Source organism: Ranitomeya imitator, chromosome 5 (genome assembly GCF_032444005.1).
Source record: "Ranitomeya imitator isolate aRanImi1 chromosome 5, aRanImi1.pri, whole genome shotgun sequence".
NCBI classification, from domain to species: domain Eukaryota; kingdom Metazoa; phylum Chordata; class Amphibia; order Anura; family Dendrobatidae; genus Ranitomeya; species Ranitomeya imitator.
Genome location: NC_091286.1, coordinates 610,693,646 through 610,719,457, shown reverse-complemented (window position 1 = coordinate 610,719,457; position 25,812 = coordinate 610,693,646). Strand labels below are relative to the sequence as shown.

The 25,812-nt window shown below is 48.3% G+C and overlaps 1 protein-coding gene across 2 annotated transcripts in view; it reads left to right on the top strand.

The window, feature by feature from the left end:
• Window positions 1–25,812, top strand: part of LOC138638601 (ribonuclease H1-like) — a 72,298-nt gene that overhangs the window by 12,513 nt on the left and 33,973 nt on the right. For both annotated transcript variants that reach the window (XM_069728044.1, XM_069728043.1), the window contains exon 2: window positions 8,694–8,737. In XM_069728044.1, the coding sequence (XP_069584145.1) occupies window positions 8,694–8,737 (44 nt within the window). The remainder of the gene's footprint in view (window positions 1–8,693; window positions 8,738–25,812) is intronic.

Sequence of the window (25,812 nt, the reverse complement as noted above, 5' to 3'; positions counted from 1 at the left end):
GCGCACGGATTACACGGACCCATTAAAGTCAATGGGTCCGTGTAAAACACGTACCGCACACGGATGTTATCCGTGTGCAGTCCGTGTGCCGTGCAGGAGACAGCGCTACAGTAAGCGCTGTCCCCCCCTACTGATGCTGAAGCCGCCATTCATATCTTCTTTGCAGCAGCGTTTGCTGTAGAGAAAATATGAATAATCCTTTTTTTTTTTCTCGTGTTTAAAATAAAGATCCATGTGCCCACCTCCTGTCGCCTGCCCGCTGTTCTTAAAATACTCACCCAGCTCCCTCGCTGGCTGGCGCTGCTTCCTGTCCTGGCCGCACCTTCTACTGTATGAGCGGTCACGTGGGGCCGCCGATTACAGTCATGAATATGCGGCTCCACCTCCCATAGGGGTGGAGCCGCATATTCATTACTGTAAATGAGCGGCCCCACGTGACCGCTCAATACAGTAGAAGGTGCGGCCAGGACAGAAAGCAGCGCTAGCCAGCGAGGGAGCCGGGTGAGTATTTTAAGAACAGCGGGCGGGCGCACAGGGAGTGGAAGGGGGGTGGGGACATGGAGCTTTATTTTAAACATGAGAGAAAAAAAAAAAAAGGATTATTCATATCTTCTCTACAGCAAACGCTGCTGCAAAGAAGATATGAATGGCAGCTTCAGCACCAGATGCAGGGGACAGCGCTAAACTTTAGCGCTGTCTCCTGCACGGTGCGTGTGGTACCCAGTGGGCACACAGGCGGCACACGTGTGCCACAGAAACGCACGGGCACACGGATAATTCCGATACCGATTTTTCGGTACATATGGGACTGCCCTCAGTTAATGTTCTGTGTATAGAGAGTAGCGTCTGTAACCATGACCCGGCACGGACTGATAGCCGGCCCTAGTGCTGATCCTGTTGTCTGTGTCGGGAGCGATTACAGCTCTTCTCTGCACAGAGAGGAGACTGAAACCCAAATGCTTCCAGGAGGGCGTAAAGTTCGTTTCATCCCCGTAGCGGAGGCTCTCGGTGCAGGCTCCGGGCAGGTTCAGAACACTATTAATCTGCAGATTAACTCCATAGCTGCAGGTTAATATCTTTTTTTTTAACGTGTTCCCTTTAACCTGCAGAATAACTCTGTATCTGCAGGTAAATGGGCTTTGGGGACATGACCGATTCCCTTTAAAGGGAAGGTGCCACCAGTTTTCTTGTATTTTGTTTTTTTGTGAAATTAAGCTTAAAATAGTAATTAAAATGTATTTAATGCAATGATTGCACTGTTTGCAAACATTTCTATATGAAAAATATTATATACTAGCTGAAGAGCCCGGCGTTGCCTGGGCATAGTAAATATCTGTGGTTAGTTATAGCACGTCACTTCTCTTATTTTCCCATCACGCCTCTCATTTTCCCAATCACATCTCTCATTTTCTCCCTCACACCTCTCATTCCCGCCTAACACTTGTCTTTTCGACCTCACATCTGTCATTTTCCGATCACTACACTATTTTCCCTCACTCCTCTCATTTTGCACTCGCACCTTTTCATTTTCACCTCACACCTCTCATTTTCACCTCCGTATATACATGTTTGTCATCTCCCTTATATATAGTATACACCTGTATGTCATATATATATACCTGTATGTCATCTCCCCTGTATATAGTATATACCTGCTGTGTGTCATCTCCCCTGTATATAGTATATACCTGTATGTCATCTCCTCCTATATATAGCATATACCTGTATGTCATCTCCTATATATAGTATATACCTGTATGTCATCTCCTTCTATATATAGTATATACCTGTATGTCATCTCCTCCTGTATATAGTATATACCGGTGTGTCATCTCCCCTGTATATAGTATATATCTGTGTGTCATCTCCTCCTGTATGTACCTGTATGTCATCTTCTATATATAGCATATACCTGTATGTCATCTCCTCCTGTATATAGTATATACCTGTAGGTAATCTGCTCCTGTATATAGTATATACCTGTGTGTCATCTCCTCCTGTATATAGTATATACCTGTATGTCATCTCCTCCTGTATATAGTATGTACCTGTATGTCATCTCCTCCTTTATATAGTATATACCTGTGTGTCATCTCTCCTGTATATAGTATATATCTGTGTGTCATCTCCCCTGTATATAGTATATACAGAGGCGTAGCTAGAGCTTTTGCCGCCCGGGGCTGTTCCCGAGTTTGGCGCCCCCCCCCCCCCCATCCCCCCATCCCCCCCCCCCCCCAGCTCAATACACACAAAGGTTACCAAAAATGGTTTTCCTGTTTTGTAGAACTTAAACTGGGCCTAATGGTGTCACCCCCACATGCCACACCTGTGACTTAATACCACCACACCATGACCAGGCCACATAGTGACCGAATAATACTACATACAAGGGACAAATACCACCGCACCATTTCCAGACCACATATTACCACCACATAGTGACTGAATACTACAATACTGATCAGTAATTAAAAAAAAAACCACAATACTATCACCATAAGTGCCAGTATTCACAGGAGATCTGTACTTAGTATGCAGTGTCTGTGTAGAGGTAATACAGAGATCACTGGTGACATTATACACAGGACCTCTATATAGTATACAGTGTATAGTGTCAGTGTATAGGTAACACTGACTCACCAGTGACGTCTCTAGGTGAAGTCCTTCATCTTTTATCCAGCACAGACCGCCATCATTCCTTCCAGCCAGGACTCGTTTCTGCAGGAAATAACACAGTTATCTCGAGCTCCGCTTGCAGAACACATTACTTAATTTTTCACAACTTCTACATTACACCACATGAAGAAAAAAAGGTGATATAGTGTCACTCTGCACAGTAACAGGACCGCCCCCCCATTTAAAACAGTATACTCAAAAAATAAAATAAATACATCACTGCAGTAACAATATCCCTTAATTATCCCCTATGGTAATAATATTCCCCACCCTGGCCCCGTTTATCTCATTCCTGGCTCCAGCCATATGTTGTCGTATCCTGCCCTCATGAGTATCCATTCTACCCCATATGATCTCCCCATCCTGCCCCACCAGCCTCCATCGTATCCGTCCTGCCCCATGATCCAATCCTGCCCCGTGTCTCCAATCATGCCCCGTATCTACATTCTGCCCATGCCTCAAGTCCTGCCCCCAGTGTGTCCAGCATATTACCCCCATGTTGTCCAGCAATCTGCCCCAGTGTGTCCAACATATTACCCCCATGTTGTCCAGCAATCTGCCCCAGTGTGTCCAGCATATTACCCCCAGTGTGTCCAGCAATCTGCCCCAGTATGTCCAGCATATTACCCCCAGTGTGTCCAGCAATCTGCCCTCAGTGTGTCCAGCAATCTGCCCCAGTGTCCAGCCTTTCCCCAGTGTGTCCAGCAGTCTGCCCCAGTGTGTCCAGCATATTACCCCCAGTGTCCAGCATTGCCCCAGTGTGTCCAGTATATTACCCCCAGTGTGTCCAGCAATCTGCCCCAGTGTCCAGCATTGCCCCAGTGTGTCCAGAAGTCTGCCCCAGGGTCTCCAGCATTGCCTCAATGTGTCCAGAAATCTGCCCCAGGGTCTCCAGTATTGCCCCAGTGTGTCCAGCAATCTGCCCCAGGGTCTCCAGTATTGCCCCAGTGTGTCCAGCATTCTGCCCCATAGTCTCCTGTACTGCCCCAGTGTGTCCAGCATTCTGCCCCATGGTCTCCAGTATTGCCCCAGTGTGTCCAGCAATCTGCCCCATGGTCTCCTGTATTGCCCCAGTGTGTCCAGCATTCTGCCCCATGGTCTCCAGTATTGCCCCGGTGTGTCCAGCAATCTGCCCCATGGTCTCCAGTATTGCCCCAGTATGTCCAGAAGTCTGCCCCAGGGTCTCCAGCATTGCCTCAATGTGTCCTGAGATCTGCCCCATGGTCTCCAGTATTCAGAGTGTCCAGCATTCTGCCCCATAGTCTCCTGTACTGCCCCAGTGTGTCCAGCATTCTGCCCCATGGTCTCCAGTATTGCCCCAGTGTGTCCAGCATTCTGCCCCATGGTCTCCAGTATTGCCCCAGTGTGTCCAGCATTCTGCCCCATGGTCTCCAGTATTGCCCCAGTGTGTCCAGCATTCTGCCCCATGGTCTCCAGTATTGCCCCAGTGTGTCCAGCATTCTGCCCCATGGTCTCCAGTATTGCCCCAGTGTGTCCAGCAATCTGCCCCATAGTCTCCTGTATTGCCCCAGTGTGTCCAGCAATCTGCCCCAGGGTCTCCAGTATTGCCCCAGTGTGTCCAGCATTCTGCCCCATAGTCTCCTGTACTGCCCCAGTGTGTCCAGCATTCTGCCCCATGGTCTCCAGTATTGCCCCAGTGTGTCCAGCAATCTGCCCCATGGTCTCCTGTATTGCCCCAGTGTGTCCAGCATTCTGCCCCATGGTCTCCAGTATTGCCCCAGTGTGTCCAGCAATCTGCCCCATGGTCTCCTGTATTGTCCCAGTGTGTCCAGCATTCTGCCCCATGGTCTCCTGTATTGCCCCAGTGTGTCCAGCATTCTGCCCCATGGTCTCCAGTATTGCCCCAGTGTGTCCAGCATTCTGCCCCATAGTCTCCTGTATTGCCCCGGTGTGTCCAGCAATCTGCCCCATGGTCTCCAGTATTGCCCCAGTGTGTCCAGCAATCTGCCCCATGGTCTCCAGTATTGCCCCAGTGTGTCCAGCATTCTGCCCCATGGTCTCCAGTATTGCCCCAGTGTGTCCAGCAATCTGCCCCATGGTCTCCAGTATTGCCCCAGTGTGTCCAGCAATCTGCCCCATGGTCTCCTGTATTGCCCCAGTGTGTCCAGCATTCTGCCCCATGGTCTCCAGTATTGCCCCGGTGTGTCCAGCAATCTGCCCCATGGTCTCCAGTATTGCCCCAGTATGTCCAGAAGTCTGCCCCAGGGTCTCCAGCATTGCCTCAATGTGTCCTGAGATCTGCCCCATGGTCTCCAGTATTCAGAGTGTCCAGCATTCTGCCCCATAGTCTCCTGTACTGCCCCAGTGTGTCCAGCATTCTGCCCCATGGTCTCCAGTATTGCCCCAGTGTGTCCAGCATTCTGCCCCATGGTCTCCAGTATTGCCCCAGTGTGTCCAGCATTCTGCCCCATGGTCTCCAGTATTGCCCCAGTGTGTCCAGCATTCTGCCCCATGGTCTCCAGTATTGCCCCAGTGTGTCCAGCATTCTGCCCCATGGTCTCCAGTATTGCCCCAGTGTGTCCAGCAATCTGCCCCATAGTCTCCTGTATTGCCCCAGTGTGTCCAGCAATCTGCCCCAGGGTCTCCAGTATTGCCCCAGTGTGTCCAGCATTCTGCCCCATAGTCTCCTGTACTGCCCCAGTGTGTCCAGCATTCTGCCCCATGGTCTCCAGTATTGCCCCAGTGTGTCCAGCAATCTGCCCCATGGTCTCCTGTATTGCCCCAGTGTGTCCAGCATTCTGCCCCATGGTCTCCAGTATTGCCCCAGTGTGTCCAGCAATCTGCCCCATGGTCTCCTGTATTGTCCCAGTGTGTCCAGCATTCTGCCCCATGGTCTCCTGTATTGCCCCAGTGTGTCCAGCATTCTGCCCCATGGTCTCCAGTATTGCCCCAGTGTGTCCAGCATTCTGCCCCATAGTCTCCTGTATTGCCCCGGTGTGTCCAGCAATCTGCCCCATGGTCTCCAGTATTGCCCCAGTGTGTCCAGCAATCTGCCCCATGGTCTCCAGTATTGCCCCAGTGTGTCCAGCATTCTGCCCCATGGTCTCCAGTATTGCCCCAGTGTGTCCAGCAATCTGCCCCATGGTCTCCAGTATTGCCCCAGTGTGTCCAGCAATCTGCCCCATGGTCTCCTGTATTGCCCCAGTGTGTCCAGCATTCTGCCCCATGGTCTCCAGCATTGCCCCAGCCCCAGACAGTCAGAAATAAAGAAAAAAAAAAAAAAAGTAAAATCCTCACCTCTCCCGTTCCCAGCGCAGGTCCGGTGCAGTCAGCGTCTCTCCGGCTCTGCGACGCTCAGGACAGAGAGGCAGAGCGGCGCGCACAGTAGTGACGTCATCGCGCCCTCTGCTCTGAGACGTCGCAGAGTCAGAGGAGGCTGCAGCTGCCGGCGCCGCAGGAACCAGGAGAGGTGAGTATAGAGCGGGGGGCGGGGGCGGGACCCGGGGGTGGGGGGAGCTGGCCCTGGTCGTGGCGGCGGACGGCGCCGCCCGAAGATTTAAAGGGGCGTCTTTTTTTTTTTTTCTTTTTTTTTTTATCTTCTTCTGCAGCGCCGGCCGCCCCCAGCATTGTGCCGCCCGGGGCGGACCGCCCCCCCCGCACCCCCCTTCCTACGCCACTGAGTATATACCTGTGTGATCTCCTGTATTAGACCTCGTTAACACGTTATTTGCTCAGTATTTTTACCTCAGTATTTGTAAGCTAAATTGGCAGCCTGATAAATCCCCAGCCAACAGGAAGCCCTCCCCCTGGCAGTATATATTAGCTCACACATACACATAATAGACAGGTCATGTGACTGACAGCTGCCGTATTTCCTATATGGTACATTTGTTGCTCTTGTAGTTTGTCTGCTTATTAATCAGATTTTTATTTTTGAAGGCTAATACCAGACTTGTGTGTGTTTTAGGGCGAGTTTCGTTTGTCAAGTTGTGTGTGTTGAGTTGTGTGTGGCGACATGCATGTAGCGACTTTTGTGAGATGAGTTTTGTGTGGCAACATGCGTGTAGCAACTTTTTGTGTGTCGAGTTGCATGTGACAGGTTAGTGTAGCAAGTTGTGTGCAGCAAGTTTTGCGCATGGCGAGTTTTGCGCGTGGTGAGTTTTATGTCTGGTGCCTTTTGAGTATGTGCAAGTTTTGTGCGAGGCAACTTTTGCATGTGTTGCAAATTTTGTGCATGTGGCAATTTTTCCGCATGTGCAAGTTTTGCGTGTGGCGAGTTTTCCATGAGGTGAGTTTTGCACTTGTGGCGAGTTTTGCGTGAGCCTATTTTTTGCATGTGGCGAGTTTTGCGCGTGGTGAGTTTTGAGCGGCGACTTTTGTGTTTCGACTTTTATGTGGCGAGGTTGGTGTATGTGTGGTGAAATGTGTGCTGAGGGTGGTATATGTGTTCAAGCACATGGTAGTGTGTGGCGCATTTTGTGTGTGTGTTCATATCCCCGTGTGTGGTGAGTATCCCATGTCGGGGTCCCACCTTAGCAACTGTACGGTATATACTCTTTGGCGCCATCGCTCTCATTCTTTAAGTCCCCCTTGTTCACATCTGGCAGCTGTCAATTTGCCTCCAACACTTTTCCTTTCACTTTTCCCCATTATGTAGATAGGGGAAAATAGTTTGGTGAATTGGAAAGCGCGGAGTTAAAATTTCACCTCACAACATAGCCTATGACGCTCTCAGGGTCCAGACGTGTGACTGTGCAAAATTTTGTGGCTGTAGCTGCGACGCCTCCAACACTTTAACTTTCACTTTTTTCCCCATTATGTAGATAGGGGCAAAATTGTTTGGTGAATTTGAACGCGCGGGGTTAAAATTTCGCCTCACAATATAGCCTATGACGCTCTCGGGGTCCAGACGTGTGACTGTGCAAAATTTTGTGGCTGTAGCTGCGACGGTGCAGATGCCAATTCCCGGACGCACGCACGCACGCACGCACGCACGCACACACACACACACTCAGCTTTATATAGTAGATTTTTCTACAAATATACATATTTACCACTAGGGGAAGCATTTTCCATTTTAGATCTCAAGCAGCTATAGTAAGATTTAGCAGCTTTACTCTTTGCTGGAAAATCGGGGCAGTAACTGTTGACATCACCATTTCCCTCCCCTTTTGGGTGGTCTAATATCCCTGGGGCAGAATGAAGAGCAGCATCACAGGGCAGAGCCATTTTGTGTGTGATTGCCCTGTGACCTGCTATCACCAGCAGTTACTGCATCAGAGGCACAGCTTGTTTACAGAGGAGCAGAACACAGTGGGCTCAGCAGCATTTTTTGTGAATAACATTCTTGCCATCCCTCTTCCCCCACCTTTAATCCCTGTTCTGTCAGCTGCCCTGCTCTCTCCAGGTGTCACCTCCCTCTCTGCAGGCTGTGAGTGCAGCTTACTGGAGATCACAGGGACTGTGTGTGAGGGGGAGGCAGAGACACAGCAGGAGAAGCACACAGGGCTGCGTGTGAGGAGCAGAGGATGTGTGCCTGCTTGGAGTACAGAGGAGCAGTGAGGGCTTCTGCTGTCCTGCGATAGAGAGTAAGTGGAGCTCGGCAGATAGCACAGGGCTATAATAAAATGGCAGCTAGTCACACCTACAGCAGTGAGTTGTGCAGCCCACAGAGGCGTGCCCAGCTCACTGCTAATGCTGCTGCAATGTTACAGATAGGGTCAGCGCTGGTCTATTATCTCCTATGTCCATGGGGTGCCGTAATCTGACACTGATAGGGCCCTGCTACTGCTGCAAAACCAAGATGTCAGCCCCCAGTGCATTCTTTAAACTCATATAACACATGAAATATGTTTCACATGCATTTCAAAATTGCTTATAGCAGCATGTTATGCTACATTACAGCGATTTATTAATGACCTACAAACGCGGTACCTTACCTTTTAAAGCTGGCTTGCTCTAGACATGAAGGCTGATTATTTTCAGGTCGGGATTTCAGTGTATGTTCAACTTTGACACATGAGACCTGTGATTAATGTTGTGCTTTGCTATTGTAGGGAAGCCAGGAACTACTCTTCATCTGGAAGCTACAGGCAGCAAGGTAGGAGGGATGATTCTTCTCAGCATTCAGCTCATGTACTGAGCGATTAGGGTCTGTTCACACTTGATAGATTTATTGCAGAACAATTTGCACCTTTCCCATTTATCTGATTTGGATTGTGGAAATCCATGAATCTGCATAACAACAACTTCAGTCACATGTGTGGAATGTGTTTTTATGTTAGTGGGGAATTTATAATTGCAGGATGTTTGTTTAGTTTGTAACTATGTTGTCATAATTTGCACCAGATTTATCGGGGTGTTGGTCAAAGTTGAATGAAATATTTTCATCTTTAGATGACTGGAGATGATTTTCTACTTTTTACATCATCCCCCTATCTGGAGTGAGAATTGATGTACAGTGGGTATGGGAAAGTATTCAGACCCCTTTACATTTTTCACACTTTGTTTCATTGCAGCCATTTTGTATATTAAAAAAAGTTCTTTTTTTTTCCTCATTAATGTACACTCTGCACCCCATCTTGACTGAAAAAAAACAGAAATGTAGACATTGTGTCAAATTTATTAAAAAAGAAAAACTGAAATGTCACATGGTCATGAGTAGTCAGACCCTTTGCTCAGACATTCATATTTAAGTCACATGCTTTCCATTTCCTTGTGATCCTCCTTTAGATGGTTCTACTCATTCATTGGAGTTCAGCTGTGTTTAATTAAACTGATATGACTTGATTTGGAAAGGCACACACCTGTCTATATAAGACCTCACAGTGCATGTCAGACCAAATGAGAATCATGAGGTCAAAGGAACTGGCCAAGGAGCTTAGAGACAGAATTGTGGCAAGGCACAGATCTGGCCAAGGTTACAACAGGATTTCTGCAGTATTCAAGGTTTCTAAGAGCACAGTGGCCTCCATAATCCTTAAATGGAAGAAGTTTGGGACCACCAGAAGTCTTCCTAGACCTGGCTGTCCAGCCAAACTGAACAATTGTGGGACAAGAGCCTTGGTGAGAGAGGTAAAGCAGAACCCCAAGATCACTGGCTGAGCTCCAGAGATGCAGTAGGTAGATGGGAGAAAGTTCCACAAAGTCAACTATCACTGCAGACCTCCAGCAGTCGGGCCTTTATGGCAGAGTGGCCCAACTGAAGCCTCTCCTCAGTGCAAGACATATGAAAGCCTGCATAGAGTTTGCTAAAAAAAAACACATGAAGGACTCCCAGACTGATAAATAAGATTCTCTGGTCTGATGAGACAAATATAGAGCTTTTTGGTGACTATTCTAAGTGGTATGTGTGGAGAAAACCAGGTACTGCTCATCCCCTGCCCAATACAATCCCAACAGTTAAACATGGTGGTGGCAGCATCATGCTATGGGGGTGTTTTTCAGCTGCAGGGACAGGACGACTGGATGTCATTGAAGGAAACCTGAATGCGGCCAAGTACAGAGATATCCTGGATGAAAACCTCTTCCAGAGTGCTCTGGACCTCAGACTTGGCCGAAGGTTCACCTTCCAACAAGACAATGACCCCAAGCACACAGCTAAAATAACAAGAACAACTCTTTGACCGTTCTTGACTGGCCCAGAGCCCTGACCTATACACAATTGAGCGTCTCTGGAGAGACCTGAAAATGGCTGTCCACCAACGTTCACCATCCAACCTGACGGAACTGGAGAGGATCTGCAAGGAAGAATGGCAGAGGATCCCCAAATCCAGGTGTGAAAAACTTGTTGCATAATTCCCAAGAAGACTCATGGCTGTACTAGCTCAAAAGGTGCTTCTACTAAACACTGAGCAAAGGGTCTGAATACTTATGACCATGTGATATTTCAATTTTTGAATTTTTATTCTGTTAAACCAGAGAGTTATGTGACACAAAATAGTTAATAACATTTCCCACATGTATACTTTACATCAGCACAATTTTGGAAACAAAATTTTTTTTTGCTAGGAAGTTATAAGGGTTAAAATTTGACCAGCGATGTCTCATTTTTACAACGAAATTTACAAAACCATTTTTTTAGGGACCACCTCACATTTGAAGTCAGTTTGAGGGGTCTATATGGCTGAAAATACCCAAAAGTGACACCATTCTAAAAACTGCACCCCTCAAGGTACTCAAAACCACATTCAAGAAGTTTATTAACCCTTCAGGTGCTTCACAGCAGCAGAAGCAACATGGAAGGAAAAAATGAACATTTAACTTTTTAGTCACAAAAATTATCTTTTAGCAACAATTTTTTTATTTTCCCAATGGTAAAAGGAGAAACTAAACCACGAAAGTTGTTGTCCAATTTGTCCTGAGTACGCTGATACCTCATATGTAGGGGTAAACCACTGTTTGGGCGCACGGCAGGGCTTGGAAGGGAAGGAGCGCCATTTGACTTTTTGAATTAAAAATTGGCTCCACTCTTTAGCGGACACCATGTCACGTTTGGAGAGCCCCCGTGTGCCTAAAAATTGGAGCTCCCCCACAAGTGACCCCATTTTGGAAACTAGACGCCCCAAGGAACTTATCTAGATGCCTAGTGAGCACTTTAAACCCTCAGGTGCTTCACAAATTGATCTGTAAAAATGAAAAAGTACTTTTTTTTCACACAAAAAATTCTTTTCGCCTCAATTTTTTCATTTTCACATGGGCAATAGGATAAAATGGATCATAAAATTTGTTGGGCAATTTCTCCCGAGTACGCCGATACCTCATATGTGGGGGTAAACCACTGTTTGGGCACTCGGAAGGGAAGGCGTGCCATTTGACTTTTTGAATGGAAAATTAGCTCCAATTGTTAGCGGACACCATGTCGCGTTTGGAGAGCCCCTGTGTGCCTAAACATTGGAGATCCCCCAGAAATGACCCCATTTTGGAAACTAGACCCCCAAAGGAACTAATCTAGATGTGTGGTGAGGACTTTGAACCCCCAAGTGCTTCACAGAAGTTTATAACGCAGAGCCATGAAAATAAAAAAAAAAAATTATTTTCTCAAAAATGATCTTTTAGCCTGCAATTTTTTATTTTCCCAAGGGTAACAGGAGAAATTTGACCCCAATATTTGTTGTCCAGTTTCTCCTGAGTACGGTGATACCCCATATGTGGGGGTAAACTACTGTTTCGGCACATGCCGGGGCTCGGAATTGAAGTAGTGACGTTTTGAAATGCAGACTTTGATGGAATGCTCTGCGGGCGTCACGTTGCGTTTGCAGAGCCCCTGATGTGCCTAAACAGTAGAAACCCCCCACAAGTGACCCCATTTTAGAAACTAGACCCCCCAAGGAACTTATCGAGATATGTGGTGAGCACTTTGAACCCCCAAGTGCTTCACAGACGTTTACAACGCAGAGCCGTGAAAATAAAAAATCATTTTTCTTTCCTCAAAAATGATGTTTTAGCAAGCATTTTTTTTATTTTCACAAGGGTAACAGGATAAATTGGACCCCAGTAATTGTTGCGCAGTTTATCCTGAGTATGCTGGTACCCCATATGTGGGGGTAAACCACTGTTTGGGCACACGTCGGGGCTCGGAATTGAGGGAGCACCATTTGACTTTTTGAATACGAGATTGGCTGGAATCAATGGTGGCGCCATGTTGCGTTTGGAGACCCCTGATGTGCCTAAACAGTGGAAACCCCTCAATTCTACCTCCAACACTAACCCCAACACACCCCTAACCCTTATCCCAACTGTAGCCATAACCCTAATCACAACCCTAATTCCAACCCTAACCCTAAGGCTATGTGCCCACGTTGCGGATTCGTGTGAGATTTTTCAGCATCATTTTTGAAAAATCCGCGGGTAAAAGGCACTGCGTTTTACCGGCGGATTTTCCGCGGATTTCCAGTGTTTTTTGTGCGGATTTCACCGGCGGATTCCTATTGAGGAACAGGTGTAAAACGCTGCGGAATCCGCACAAAGAATTGACATGCTGCGGAAAATACAACACAGCGTTTCAGCGCGGTATTTTCCGCACCATGGGCACAGCAGATTTGGTTTTCCATAGGTATAATTGGTACTGTAAACCTGATGGAACACTGCTGCGAATCCGCAGCGGCCAATCCGCAGTGTGGGCACATAGCCTAATTCTAAAGGTATGTGCACACGCTGCGGAAAACACTGCGGATCCTCAGCAGTCTCCCATGAGTTTACAGTTCAATGCAAACCCATGGGAAACAAAAATCGCTGTACACATGCTGCGGAAAAACTGCACGGAAACGCAGCGGTTTACATTCCGCAGCATGTCACTTCTTTGTGTGGATTCCGCAGCGGTTTTACAACTGCTCCAATAGAAAATCGCAGTTGTAAAACTGCAGTGAAATGCGCAGAAAAAACGCGGTAAATCCGCCATAAATCCGCAGCGGTTTAGCACTGCGGATTTATCAAATCCGCAGCGGAAAAATCCGCAGAGGACCAGAATACGTGTGCACATACCGTAACCCTAGCTCTAACCCTACCCCTAACCCTATTCTAACATTAGTGGGAAAAAAAAATTCTTTATTTTTTTTATTGTCCCTACCTATGGGGGTGACAAAGGGGATGGGGGGGGGGGGGTCATTTATTATTTTTTTATTTTGATCACTGAGATAGATTATATCTCAGTGATCAAAATGCACTTTGGAACGAATCTGCCGACCGGCAGATTCGGCGGGCGCACTGCGCATGCGCCCGCCATTTTGGAAGATGGCGGCGCCCGGGGAGAAGACTGACGGACCCCGGCAGGATCGGTAAGTATGATGGGGTGGGGGGGGATCGGAGCATGGGGTGAATCGGAGCGCGGGAGGGGTGGAACGGAGCACGGGGAGGGTGGAACGGGGGGGGGGGGTGGTGGAACGGAGCACGGGGGGGGGGGGGGGGGTGGAACGGAGTGCAGGGGGGGTGATCAGAGCATGGGGGGGTGATTGGAGCACGGGGGTGAGCGGACAAGAGCACGGGGAGGAGCGGAGCACAGGACGGAGGGGAGCGGGGCAGTGTACCGGGCAGATCGGAGGGCTGGGGGGGCGATCGGTGGGGTGGGGGCACATTAGTATTTCCAGCCATGGCCGATGATATTTCAGCATCGGCTATGGCTGGATTGTAATATTTCACCCGTTATAATAGGTGAAATATTACAAATCGCTCTGATTGGCAGTTTCACTTTCAACAGCCAATCAGAGCGATCGTAGCCACGGGGGGGGGGGGGGATGTGTGTGTGTGTGAAGCCACCCCCCCTGGGCTAAACTACCACTCCCCCTGTCCCTGCAGATCGGGTGAAATGGGAGTTAACCCTTTCACCCGATCTGCAGGGACGCGATCTTTCCATGACGCCACATAGGCGTCATGGGTCGGATTGGCACCGACTTTCATGACGCCTACGTGGCGTCATGGGTCGGGAAGGGGTTAATCAATTTTTGCAGCTCATTTGATTCTGGTTATATTATTTCTTTTTATACACTTTTGTCTATGTACTTTCTTTTTTGATCGTCCCCCTAGAATCTGCTGTAAGTAGGGATATTGTTATAAGATAGTCTCACTGTTTGATATTGGTGTCAGTAGTAATATTTCTTCATGTTGTTGTTCTGTATCCTTGTAATTTGTTATTGATATTGCTCACGATAATAATATTTCTTTATCGCCTCTCATTGGGGGAGACAGGAACCATGGGTGTATGCTGCTGCCACTAGGAGGCTGACACTATGCAAATAAAAAAAGTTAGCTCCTCCTCTGCAGTGTAACGTACACCCCACCGACTGGCATTATACTCTCCAGTTTAGCTTAGTGTCAGTAGGAGGTGAACACGGGTCTTTAGACCCTTATTTACCTCAATGTGCGTCGTTTTCTTTCAGGTTTCCCGGAGGGATACAGGGTGAACAGTCACACCTGTAGTCCCACAATACAGACTATGAGTACGGCGTGTACTGCCAACCCGTATCCTCATAGATCCCTCTCCAGGACCAAGAGCCTAGCACACAAGCGTGCTTAGAAGTCCGGTCCTGGCTCCGTCCCCCACCCACTCGCCCACCAGAGCCTGTCGGTTGCGGAGACGAGGACGTCCATCAGCTCCTGGACGGTTCATTCCCTTTTCAGGTTAGTATCGGCGTGGGATGTTTGAGGTGAGTATTTCCCCAACCCATTCCAGATATTTCAAGGGGGGTCTTACTAGGGGCTCCCAGTTTACCTCGTCGTCGCTTGCGCCCACATCGCACGATCCGGGTTTGCAGATATATTGCGCAGCAGGCAGGCGCGTTTCTTCTGGCTGGGGCCCTTCTGCCTTCTATCTGACGCGGGGCCTTTTCAGGCTGCCGTGCCGCCTCCTATCTCCGGACCTTCTCCACCATCCGACGCCTGTGATTCTGCCCTAAGTTTCAGGGGGCACTGACAGGCTGCCGCGGCTCCCGTGCTGCTCTCCCTGCGGCGCACTGCCCATGGTTCGGCGCCGCGGTTTTTCATGGGGCACTTTGTTCCCAGTGCAACAGCCCTGACAAGCTGCCGCGCTGCTTCTCCCTGCGGCGCGCTGCTGTGGGGGGAGGGGGATTTTCACTGCGGCCGCTCTCAGCGGGACAGCCTTGGCTTTTTCTTTTGCGGTGCACTATTCCGGCGCCGCAGCTCTTTCATCGGCTGCCTGCTCCTAATTTACTTCCGGTACCGCGCTCCCCCACTTCCGCCTTCATCAGGCGGGCTTTTTCCAAATTGTCAAAGAAGAAAGTGGAGCGCACTCCTCAATACGGACGAAGAAGTAATCTTTATTGAGACATCTTACAAGGAAGAGCGGACGGGAGAAAAATGTGTTCGGGAAAGAACGGGACAACAGCTGTTTCGCGCAGCAAGCGCTTCAACAGGTCCTATGGCAGACGGGGATGAGGAGGAGGAACTTAAAGACCCAAAACAGGTGAAAATACCTCCCCTCATCAGCCGTGCACCAGACGTTATACGTGACCAATGTTAAAATGGCAAGCACTACAGAGAGTGCTTATCACACAATAAAAAAATATAAAAAAGAGATATATACAAACATGAGATGTGCTAAATACATTTACAATAAGAAAAAACGGGAGAGGAAGTACAAAATACAATAAATTCCAGACCACTTACAAAAAAACCGACATATCAAGGCGTTCATTTAACCCCATAGGGCCGGTAGCATTGGTACGCATTATCCAGCGGGCTTCGCATTTTAAAAGAAGTCGATGCATATCCCCGCCATGAGGAGGTGGATACACCCGATTAATGCCTGCAAAACGTAAGGTCTTAATATCACTTGCATGGCATGATCTAACGTGATTAATTAAGCGGGGGACTCCTTTACCTGTCCGTACAGAGGAAAAATGTTCCTTTATACGAATGTATAGGGGACGGATAGTTTTACCTATATAAAAGAAACCACACTGGCAGAAAATGACATAAACTAAGTAAGCCGTTTTACAGGAGATGAAATCTTTAACGACATGCTTGATTGGCCCTATCTGTATCGTGTTACCCGTTATGTGCTGTGTACAAATATTGCATTGTCCGCATCTATAGTTGCCTTTGGGGGTATCCCTGCTGAGCCAATTTGTATGGTCAGTAGTAATACGATTACGTACCAGGATGTCTCCTATATTTCTACTACGGCGACTAGCAAACAAAGGGCCCTTCTCAAGTCTATCTGTTAATACTTCATCCCTACCCAAGATATGCCAATTCTTCCTTATTATGGACCTGATATGTGTATCCATTGGGCCAAATTTAAAACTGAAAACAAAAGGTTTAACTTCACTTGTATTTTTTTGGGACACCGATTTTTTAAGGCTGGGGATTTCCTTATCCGCCCTCATCAGGGCCGCATCAAGAAGAGGGCGTGGATAGCCTCGATTCTCAAAGCGCTTATATAGTTGTTGCGATTGTTTCTTAAAACCTGCTATCGTGTTGTTAATTCGCTTTACCCTTAAAAATTGACTATAAGGCAAAGCCTGTTTTGTATAAAAAGGATGAGCGCTTTGATAATGGAGGAGTGCATTAGAAGAAGAAGGCTTGCGGTACACTTCTGTATTAATTTCACCTGCTATAATAGAGATTTTTACATCTAAAAAATCTAGAGACTGATTCCCATACAGGGAGGTGAAATTCATATTCATAGAATTATTGTTGGATAAAAAGCGCACAAAATCATTAAAGTCATCCATCAAGCCGTCCCATACCACCAGGATATCATCCACATAGCGAATATATAATTTTATATGCTTCAGGTAGGGATTATCCTCCGAATATACATATTTGTCCTCAAAAAATGCCAAATATAGGTTAGCCAGGGTCCGTGCTTCCGATAAAGGGGGTAATATCGTTCTCCTGACAAAAAGTTATTACATGTCTGAAGCCCTTAGACAGTTGACAAATGATACGACATGAGAAAATTGAAAGTAATCCTACATTAAAATTTCAGAATGAGTTGAGATCCCTATTGAGGACTTATGTTGAGGGGGGTATACTATCAAAAAGACAAGCAGAAAAATTAATACCGGTTTTACCAAATAAGCCACACTGGTATCATCGGCCTAAAGTTCATAAATCATCTATTGAACCGCCAGGACGGCCAATTGTTTCAGGGGTAGGCTCTCTCACTGAGCCCTTATCAAGATATTTGGACTGGCTTCTGCGTCCCCTGCTTCAAGATATACCCTCCTATATTAAAGACACCAACCACCTCTTACGTGTAATAAGGCACTTTACTTGGCAGGAAACCTTCAGTCTAGCTTCTATTGATGTAGAAAGCTTGTACACCAGGATCCCACAAAATCTAGGAGTTAATGTCGTAAAAGAGATTTTACAAAAAACACCAACAGACGCCCAGACCATCAGTTTCATCTGTGATAGTCTGACTTTTGTCCTAGAACATAATGCCTTTTTGTTTGACAACCAATGGTATATACAGAAGGAAGGGACAGCCATGGGTACGTCAGTCGCATGTACCCTGGCTAACCTATATTTGGCATTTTTTGAGGACAAATATGTATATTCGGAGGATAATCCCTACCTGAAGCATATAAAATTATATATTCGCTATGTGGATGATATCCTGGTGGTATGGGACGGCTTGATGGATGACTTTAATGATTTTGTGCGCTTTTTATCCAACAATAATTCTATGAATATGAATTTCACCTCCCTGTATGGGAATCAGTCTCTAGATTTTTTAGATGTAAAAATCTCTATTATAGCAGGTGAAATTAATACAGAAGTGTACCGCAAGCCTTCTTCTTCTAATGCACTCCTCCATTATCAAAGCGCTCATCCTTTTTATACAAAACAGGCTTTGCCTTATAGTCAATTTTTAAGGGTAAAGCGAATTAACAACACGATAGCAGGTTTTAAGAAACAATCGCAACAACTATATAAGCGCTTTGAGAATCGAGGCTATCCACGCCCTCTTCTTGATGCGGCCCTGATGAGGGCGGATAAGGAAATCCCCAGCCTTAAAAAATCGGTGTCCCAAAAAAATACAAGTGAAGTTAAACCTTTTGTTTTCAGTTTTAAATTTGGCCCAATGGATACACATATCAGGTCCATAATAAGGAAGAATTGGCATATCTTGGGTAGGGATGAAGTATTAACAGATAGACTTGAGAAGGGCCCTTTGTTTGCTAGTCGCCGTAGTAGAAATATAGGAGACATCCTGGTACGTAATCGTATTACTACTGACCATACAAATTGGCTCAGCAGGGATACCCCCAAAGGCAACTATAGATGCGGACAATGCAATATTTGTACACAGCACATAACGGGTAACACGATACAGATAGGGCCAATCAAGCATGTCGTTAAAGATTTCATCTCCTGTAAAACGGCTTACTTAGTTTATGTCATTTTCTGCCAGTGTGGTTTCTTTTATATAGGTAAAACTATCCGTCCCCTATACATTCGTATAAAGGAACATTTTTCCTCTGTACGGACAGGTAAAGGAGTCCCCCGCTTAATTAATCACGTTAGATCATGCCATGCAAGTGATATTAAGACCTTACGTTTTGCAGGCATTAATCGGGTGTATCCACCTCCTCATGGCGGGGATATGCATCGACTTCTTTTAAAATGCGAAGCCCGCTGGATAATGCGTACCAATGCTACCGGCCCTATGGGGTTAAATGAACGCCTTGATATGTCGGTTTTTTTGTAAGTGGTCTGGAATTTATTGTATTTTGTACTTCCTCTCCCGTTTTTTCTTATTGTAAATGTATTTAGCACATCTCATGTTTGTATATATATCTTTTTTATATTTTTTTATTGTGTGATAAGCACTCTCTGTAGTGCTTGCCATTTTAACATTGGTCACGTATAACGTCTGGTGCACGGCTGATGAGGGGAGGTATTTTCACCTGTTTTGGGTCTTTAAGTTCCTCCTCCTCATCCCCGTCTGCCATAGGACCTGTTGAAGCGCTTGCTGCGCGAAACAGCTGTTGTCCCGTTCTTTCCCGAACACATTTTTCTCCCGTCCGCTCTTCCTTGTAAGATGTCTCAATAAAGATTACTTCTTCGTCCGTATTGAGGAGTGCGCTCCACTTTCTTCTTTGGCATTTACTGTGACTGGCTTTCTATGGATGCTGCACCCTCTTAGGACTGATTGCCTGGATGTTTGGAGTCTCAGCTTTCCGGACAAGCTCCACACACGAGGGGTGAGTGTACTGCAGCGGTGCTGCGTCTCTTTCTCTTTTGTTTTTTGTTTTTCCAAATTGTGTCCTCACTCTCTGCCCACCGGCGCCATCTCGGCTGGCTCCGCCCCGGCTGCCTCCGCGCCGCACAGGGCAGGAGCTCACACATCGTACCGCACTTTCGCCAAAGCAGAGCGCTCATTTCTGTGGGCACACATCTGCGCGGATTGTACCACAGGGCAGGAACTCCACTTCTTCTTCGGAGATCCACGGCGTGGACAAATCCGCAAGCGGGACATCTTCCTCCAGGAACCTGGTATCCATTTTTCTCGTCTGCCGTGAGTAGCTCTGCACTGCAGACTGACACCCCCCTCTGCCCCACTGTCCCCTAACCCGCTGGCTTTTTCTTCAGGGACCTCTTCAAAATGTTTAACTCTAAAGGGGGCCGCTCTCGTCCTCCTACTTCTTCCTCTTCTGCCTTAGTCAAGTACTTTGCATGTTCGTCCTGTAACAGCAAACTTCCCTCATATCAGTCCTCTCCGCTCTGTCAGGCCTGCAGCAACCCGATTGTTCCCACCGCCCAGGTTCCCCGGCCGATCCGCCCGAGAGTGATACCCCCACCCCCAGCTGGGCCTCCTCTCTGTCACAATCGGTGGCTGATCTAACATGGGTGTCTCAAGCTCTGGTGTCCGTGCTGGACCGATTACCTCTGCAGACCTCCGCAGTGGCCAGCGGGTCGCAGGAACCCCCGCCCCAGCCCTCCTTGATAAGCCGCAAAAGATCCAGACAGGAACGTCGGATTTGAGTCCTCTTCTCACTCCATCTCGCCACACGGTCCTCCTCTGCGGTCGGCGTCCTCCAGATCCTCCTCCCCTGAGTCAGGCGAGGCGTTCTCTGATGCTCCCTCGGAGGATATTTCGGAGCTGGATTCTAACCAAATCGCCACCATGAGGGATATGGTCCAGAATCTCATTGGAGCTATAAACCAAACCTGTGGCATCAAGGATCCCTCTACGGAACCTGCAGATCAGGCGGTTTCGTTTAGACGGGCTAAACCACCTTCCAAGTTTTTCGCTCCTCATCCTGAATTTGAGGAAATCATGTCCAGAGAAAGAGATTACCCGACCAGACGTTTTCAGAGGGGAAAACGCCTTGTGTTATATCCTTTTTCTCCAGAACTTACTGCCAATTGGACGCTCTCTCCCTCGATGGATCCCCCTGTTTCCAGGCTGTCCACCAACACGGTGCTTCCACTGTCCGGTGGAGCATCTCTGAAGGATTCTAATGATAGAGTTATAGAATCTTTTGCGAATTCAGCCTTTGAAGCGGCTGCAGCTGCTCTATGCCCAGCCTTTGCTTCCACTTGGGTTTCGAAATCCATTTCTAAATGGGCCTAAGAACTCAGTCGAAATATCCTGGACGGGGCGCCACCTGTGCAGCTGGCGGAGCTTGCCAACCAGATTTCCCACGCTGGTGAATACCTGGTCTCCTTGCCTCTGGATGCCGCGTCTTGTGCGGCTCAGGCGTCCAGCAATGCTGTTGCCATCCGCCGGACCGTTTGGCTCAAGGCCTGGCTGGCGGACTTATTTTCCAAAAAGTCCCTTACCAGTCTGCCCTTTCAAGGCTCACGTCTCTTCGGTTCCAAGCTGGACCAAATCATTAAGGACGCCACCGGGGGTACAAGTTCTCTTCTCCCCCAGGCTAAGCCTCGTCGCCCTCCTCCTAGATGGCAATTTCGGTCCTTTCGGCCTTTTCGTCGCTTCGCGGCACCAAACTCCTTTTCTCAGCAGCAACAGAGGCCACAGGCACGTCAGGAGAAGAAAACGGTATCCTTTAGGATCACTCCGTCCTGGCGTCCTCGCTACTCCCAGGGTAGATCCTCCAGGCCCAGGACTGGAAGATCCACCTCGGCATGACTCTCGGCAAGACCCCAGCCCACCTCCCAGGTTTGGCGGCCGTCTTCTCTTCTTCAGGGACGTCTGGATCTCCTCAGTAGAGGACGCATGGTGTTATGATAAGATAATTCAGTACCACAATGGACATAGAGGTCAGAGCACATACAGTGACCTGACAATAACCCAAAAACATAGAACGAGCTCTGAGACGTGGGAACTCTGCTGACCGCAATCCCTAATCCTCTCCAACCATACTAGAGGCAGCCGTGGATTGCGCCTAACGCTCCCTATGCAACTCGGCACAGCCTGAGAAACTAGCTAGCCTGAAGATAGAAAATAAGCCTACCTTGCCTCAGAGAAATACCCCAAAGGAAAAGGCAGCCCCCACATATAATGACTGTGAGTTAAGATGAAAAGACAAACGTAGAGATGAAATAGATTTAGCAAAGTGAGGCCCGACTTTCTGAACAGAGCGAGGATAGGAAAGGTAACTTTGCGGTCAACACAAAACCCTACAAAAACCACGCAAAGGGGGCAAAAAGACCCTCCGTACCGAACTAACGGCACGGAGGTACACCCTCTGCGTCCCAGAGCTTCCAGCAAGCAGGAAAAAACAAATAGACAAGCTGGACAGAAAAAACAGCAAACAAAATAGCAAAGCAGAACTTAGCTATGCAGAGCAGCAGGCCACAGGAACGATCCAGGAGGAAACAGGTCCAATACTAGAACATTGACTGGAGGCCAGGATCAAAGCACTAGGTGGAGTTAAATAGAGCAGCACCTAACGACTTCACCACATCACCTGAGGAAGGAAACTCAGAAGCCGCAGTACCACTTTCCTCCACCAACGGAAGCTCACAGAGAGAATCAGCCGAAGTACCACTTGTGACCACAGGAGGGAGCTCTGCCACAGAATTCACAACAGCATGGGTCAGGGAAGTTGTATCCTGGGGATACAAGATAGAGTTCATTTCACGACCCCGGGATCGTTTCTTCAAATTCCGACCTCCAAGAGATCCCGCTCTAGTTCCGGGTTTCTTCGCAGCCATCGCTTCTCTTCTCAAAGCCGGGGTAATCGTTCCCGTCCCAGAAAAAGAACGGTTCACAGGTTTCTATTCAAACCTTTTTGTGGAACCGGAAAAAGACTGCAAGGTTTGCCCCATTCTGGACCTCAAATGTTCGTCTGAGACACTTCAGGATGGAATCCCTTGGTTCAGTAATTGCTTCCATGGAGGCTCAAGAATTTCTGTGTTCCATAGATATTCAGGACGCCTACCTCCATGTCCATGTCGGGACATACGCTTGCTCCAGGGTCCTTGGCCTCCCTCCCTCCGATCGGCCATGAAGCTTCTGGGGAGGATGGTAGCAACATTAGAAGCGATTCCCTTTGCCCAATTTCATTCGCGACCCCTTCAGCAAGCCATTCTGTCTCAGTGGGACAGGTCTGTCTTCTCCCTGGATCGTCCGATCTGACTCTCTTCTCGGGTCAAACGGTCTCTCAACTGGTGGCTGACGTCACCTCTCATCTCCCAGGGCAGGTCCTTCCAGTTCACTGGCAAGTGGTGATGACGGACGCCAGCCTGCTCGGCTGGGGTGCGGTTTTTCGCCACCTGATGGTTCAGGGCCGTTGGTCGGCGCAGGAGTCAACTCTGCCGATCAATATCCTCGAGATTCGGGCCATCTTTCTGTCCCTCCGCCACTGGGAAAGGATTCTCAGGGGCCTACCAATCCGGATCCAGACGGACAATGCCACGGCTGTGGCATATGTCAACCATCAGGGGGGGACTCTGAGCTCCTTGGCCCTGGCCGAGGTATCCAAGATCCTCCTCTGGGCAGAGGCAACGGTTCCGGTGATATCCACGGTGCATATCCCTGGCGTGGACAATTGGCCGCCGACTTCCTCAGCCGCGAGGGCCTCGTGGCAGGGGAATGGTCCTTGCATCTGGAGGTCTTCCATCAGATTTGTCTTCGATGGGGGACTCGGGACGTGGACCTCACAGTATCTCGAATGAACAGGAAGGTCCCGCAGTTCGTCTCCAGGTCTTGCGACCCTCTTGCAGTGGGCTTCGACGCCCTGGCCATTCCTTGGTCACAGTTCGTGCTACCCTACCGGTTCCCACCCCTTCCATTACTTCCCAAACTGTTGGAAAAGATCAAAGCGGAAGGGGTGCCGGTCATTCTGATCGCCCCGGATTGGCCCAGGAGAGCTTGGTTCGCGGAGCTCGTCAATCTTCTCACGGATGCTCCCTGGCGCCTTCCAGACAGGCCCGATCTGCTGTTTCAGGGTCCGATCTGCCACCCAAATTCTCGGTCGCTCAGTTTAACAGGCTGTTGAGCCGCAGCTCTAAGAGCGTCCGGCCTTTCGGACCGGGTGATTCACACCATGATTCAGGCTCGGAAGCCTTTGTCTTCCAGAATCTACTATCGTACCTGGAAGACTTCCGTTGGTGCGAGTCCAACCACGTTTCATCTATGTCCTTTTCCCTGCCTTCCATTTTGGCCTTCCTTCAGGCCGGACTGGATTCGGGCCTGGCTCTTAGTTCCATGAAGGGCCAGGTCTCTGCGCTTTCCATCCTTTTTCAGAAGACTTTAGCCTCCCGACCACAGGTTAAGACCTTCCTTCAAGGAGTAGCCCACACTGTCCCTCCGTATAGGGCCCCTGTGGATTCATGGGATTTAAACCTGGTACTGGATGTTCTGAGGGTTTTCCCCTTTGAGCCTCTCAGGGAGATTCCCCTGTCAGTTCTATCTTGGATGGTGGCCTTTCTTATGGCCATAACTTCTATCCGCCGCGTTTCCGAGTTGGCGGCCCTGTCTTGCCGTCCTCCGTTCTTGGTCATTCACCAGGACAAGGTGGTCCTCCGGCCTCCGACTTCTTACCTTAATAATAGAAAGCAGAGGGTGGTTATAAATGGTATAGTCTCTAACTGGGTCGCTGTGACCAGTGGGGTACCGCAGGGGTCAGTATTGGGACCTGTTCTCTTCAACATATTCATTAATGATCTGGTAGAAGGTTTACACAGTAAAATATCGATATTTGCAGATGATACAAAACTATGTAAAGCAGTTAATACAAGAGAAGATAGTATTCTGCTACAGATGGATCTGGATAAGTTGGAAACTTGGGCTGAAAGGTGGCAGATGAGGTTTAACAATGATAAATGTAAGGTTATACACATGGGAAGAGGGAATCAATATCACCATTACACACTGAACGGGAAACCACTGGGTAAATCTGACAGGGAGAAGGACTTGGGGATCCTAGTTAATGATAAACTTACCTGGAGCAGCCAGTGCCAGGCAGCAGCTGCCAAGGCAAACAGGATCATGGGGTGCATTAAAAGAGGTCTGGATACACATGATGAGAGCATTATACTGCCTCTGTACAAATCCCTAGTTAGACCGCACATGGAGTACTGTGTCCAGTTTTGGGCACCGGTGCTCAGGAAGGATATAATGGAACTAGAGAGAGTACAAAGGAGGGCAACAAAATTAATAAAGGGGATGGGAGAACTACAATACCCAGATAGATTAGCGAAATTAGGATTATTTAGTCTAGAAAATAGACGACTGAGGGGCGATCTAATAACCATGTATAAGTATATAAGGGGACAATACAAATATCTCGCTGAGGATCTGTTTATACCAAGGAAGGTGACGGGCACAAGGGGGCATTCTTTGCGTCTGGAGGAGAGAAGGTTTTTCCACCAACATAGAAGAGGATTCTTTACTGTTAGGGCAGTGAGAATCTGGAATTGCTTGCCTGAGGAGGTGGTGATGGCGAACTCAGTCGAGGGGTTCAAGAGAGGCCTGGATGTCTTCCTGGAGCAGAACAATATTGTATCATACAATTATTAGGTTCTGTAGAAGGACGTAGATCTGGGGATTTATTATGATGGAATATAGGCTGAACTGGATGGACAAATGTCTTTTTTCGGCCTTACTAACTATGTTACTATGTTACCTTCCTAAGGTGGTTTCCACCTTCCACCTCAACAAGGACATCGTTCTACCTTCCTTTTGTCCAGCTCAGATTCATCCTCTGGAGCGATCGTTGAACAAGCTGGACCTCGTCAGGGCAGTGAGGATCTACCTGGATAGAACGTCCACTTTCCGGAAGACGGATTTTCTTTTCGTCATTCCTGATGGCACGCGCAGAGGCCAACCGGCTTCTAAGGCGACTATTGCTCGCTGGATCAGAACGGCAATTCTGGAGGCTTACCGGGTCAAGAACAGAGTGTCTCCCTCCTGGGATCAAGGCTCACTCTACCCAGGCAGTCGGCGCCTCCTGGACGGTGCACCACAGGGCTTCCGCCCTGCAGCTTTGCAAAGCGGCAACTTGGTCTTCCATCCACACGTTCGTCAAATTTTACAAGGTCCATACCTACCCTTCGGCGGACGCCAGCCTAGGCAGAAGGATCTTGCAGGCGGCAGTGGTGAGTCCTCTGACCTGATGGAAGTCTGTTTTTCCCAGCCTAGGGACTGCTTTGGGACGTCCCATGGTTCCTGTGTCCCCCAATGAGAGGCGATAAAGAAAACAGGATTTTTGGTTGCTTACCGTAAAATCTGTTTCTTGGAGCCTCCATTGGGGGACACAGCATCCTCCCAATGTTTCTCAGTTTCTGTTGTTTTAT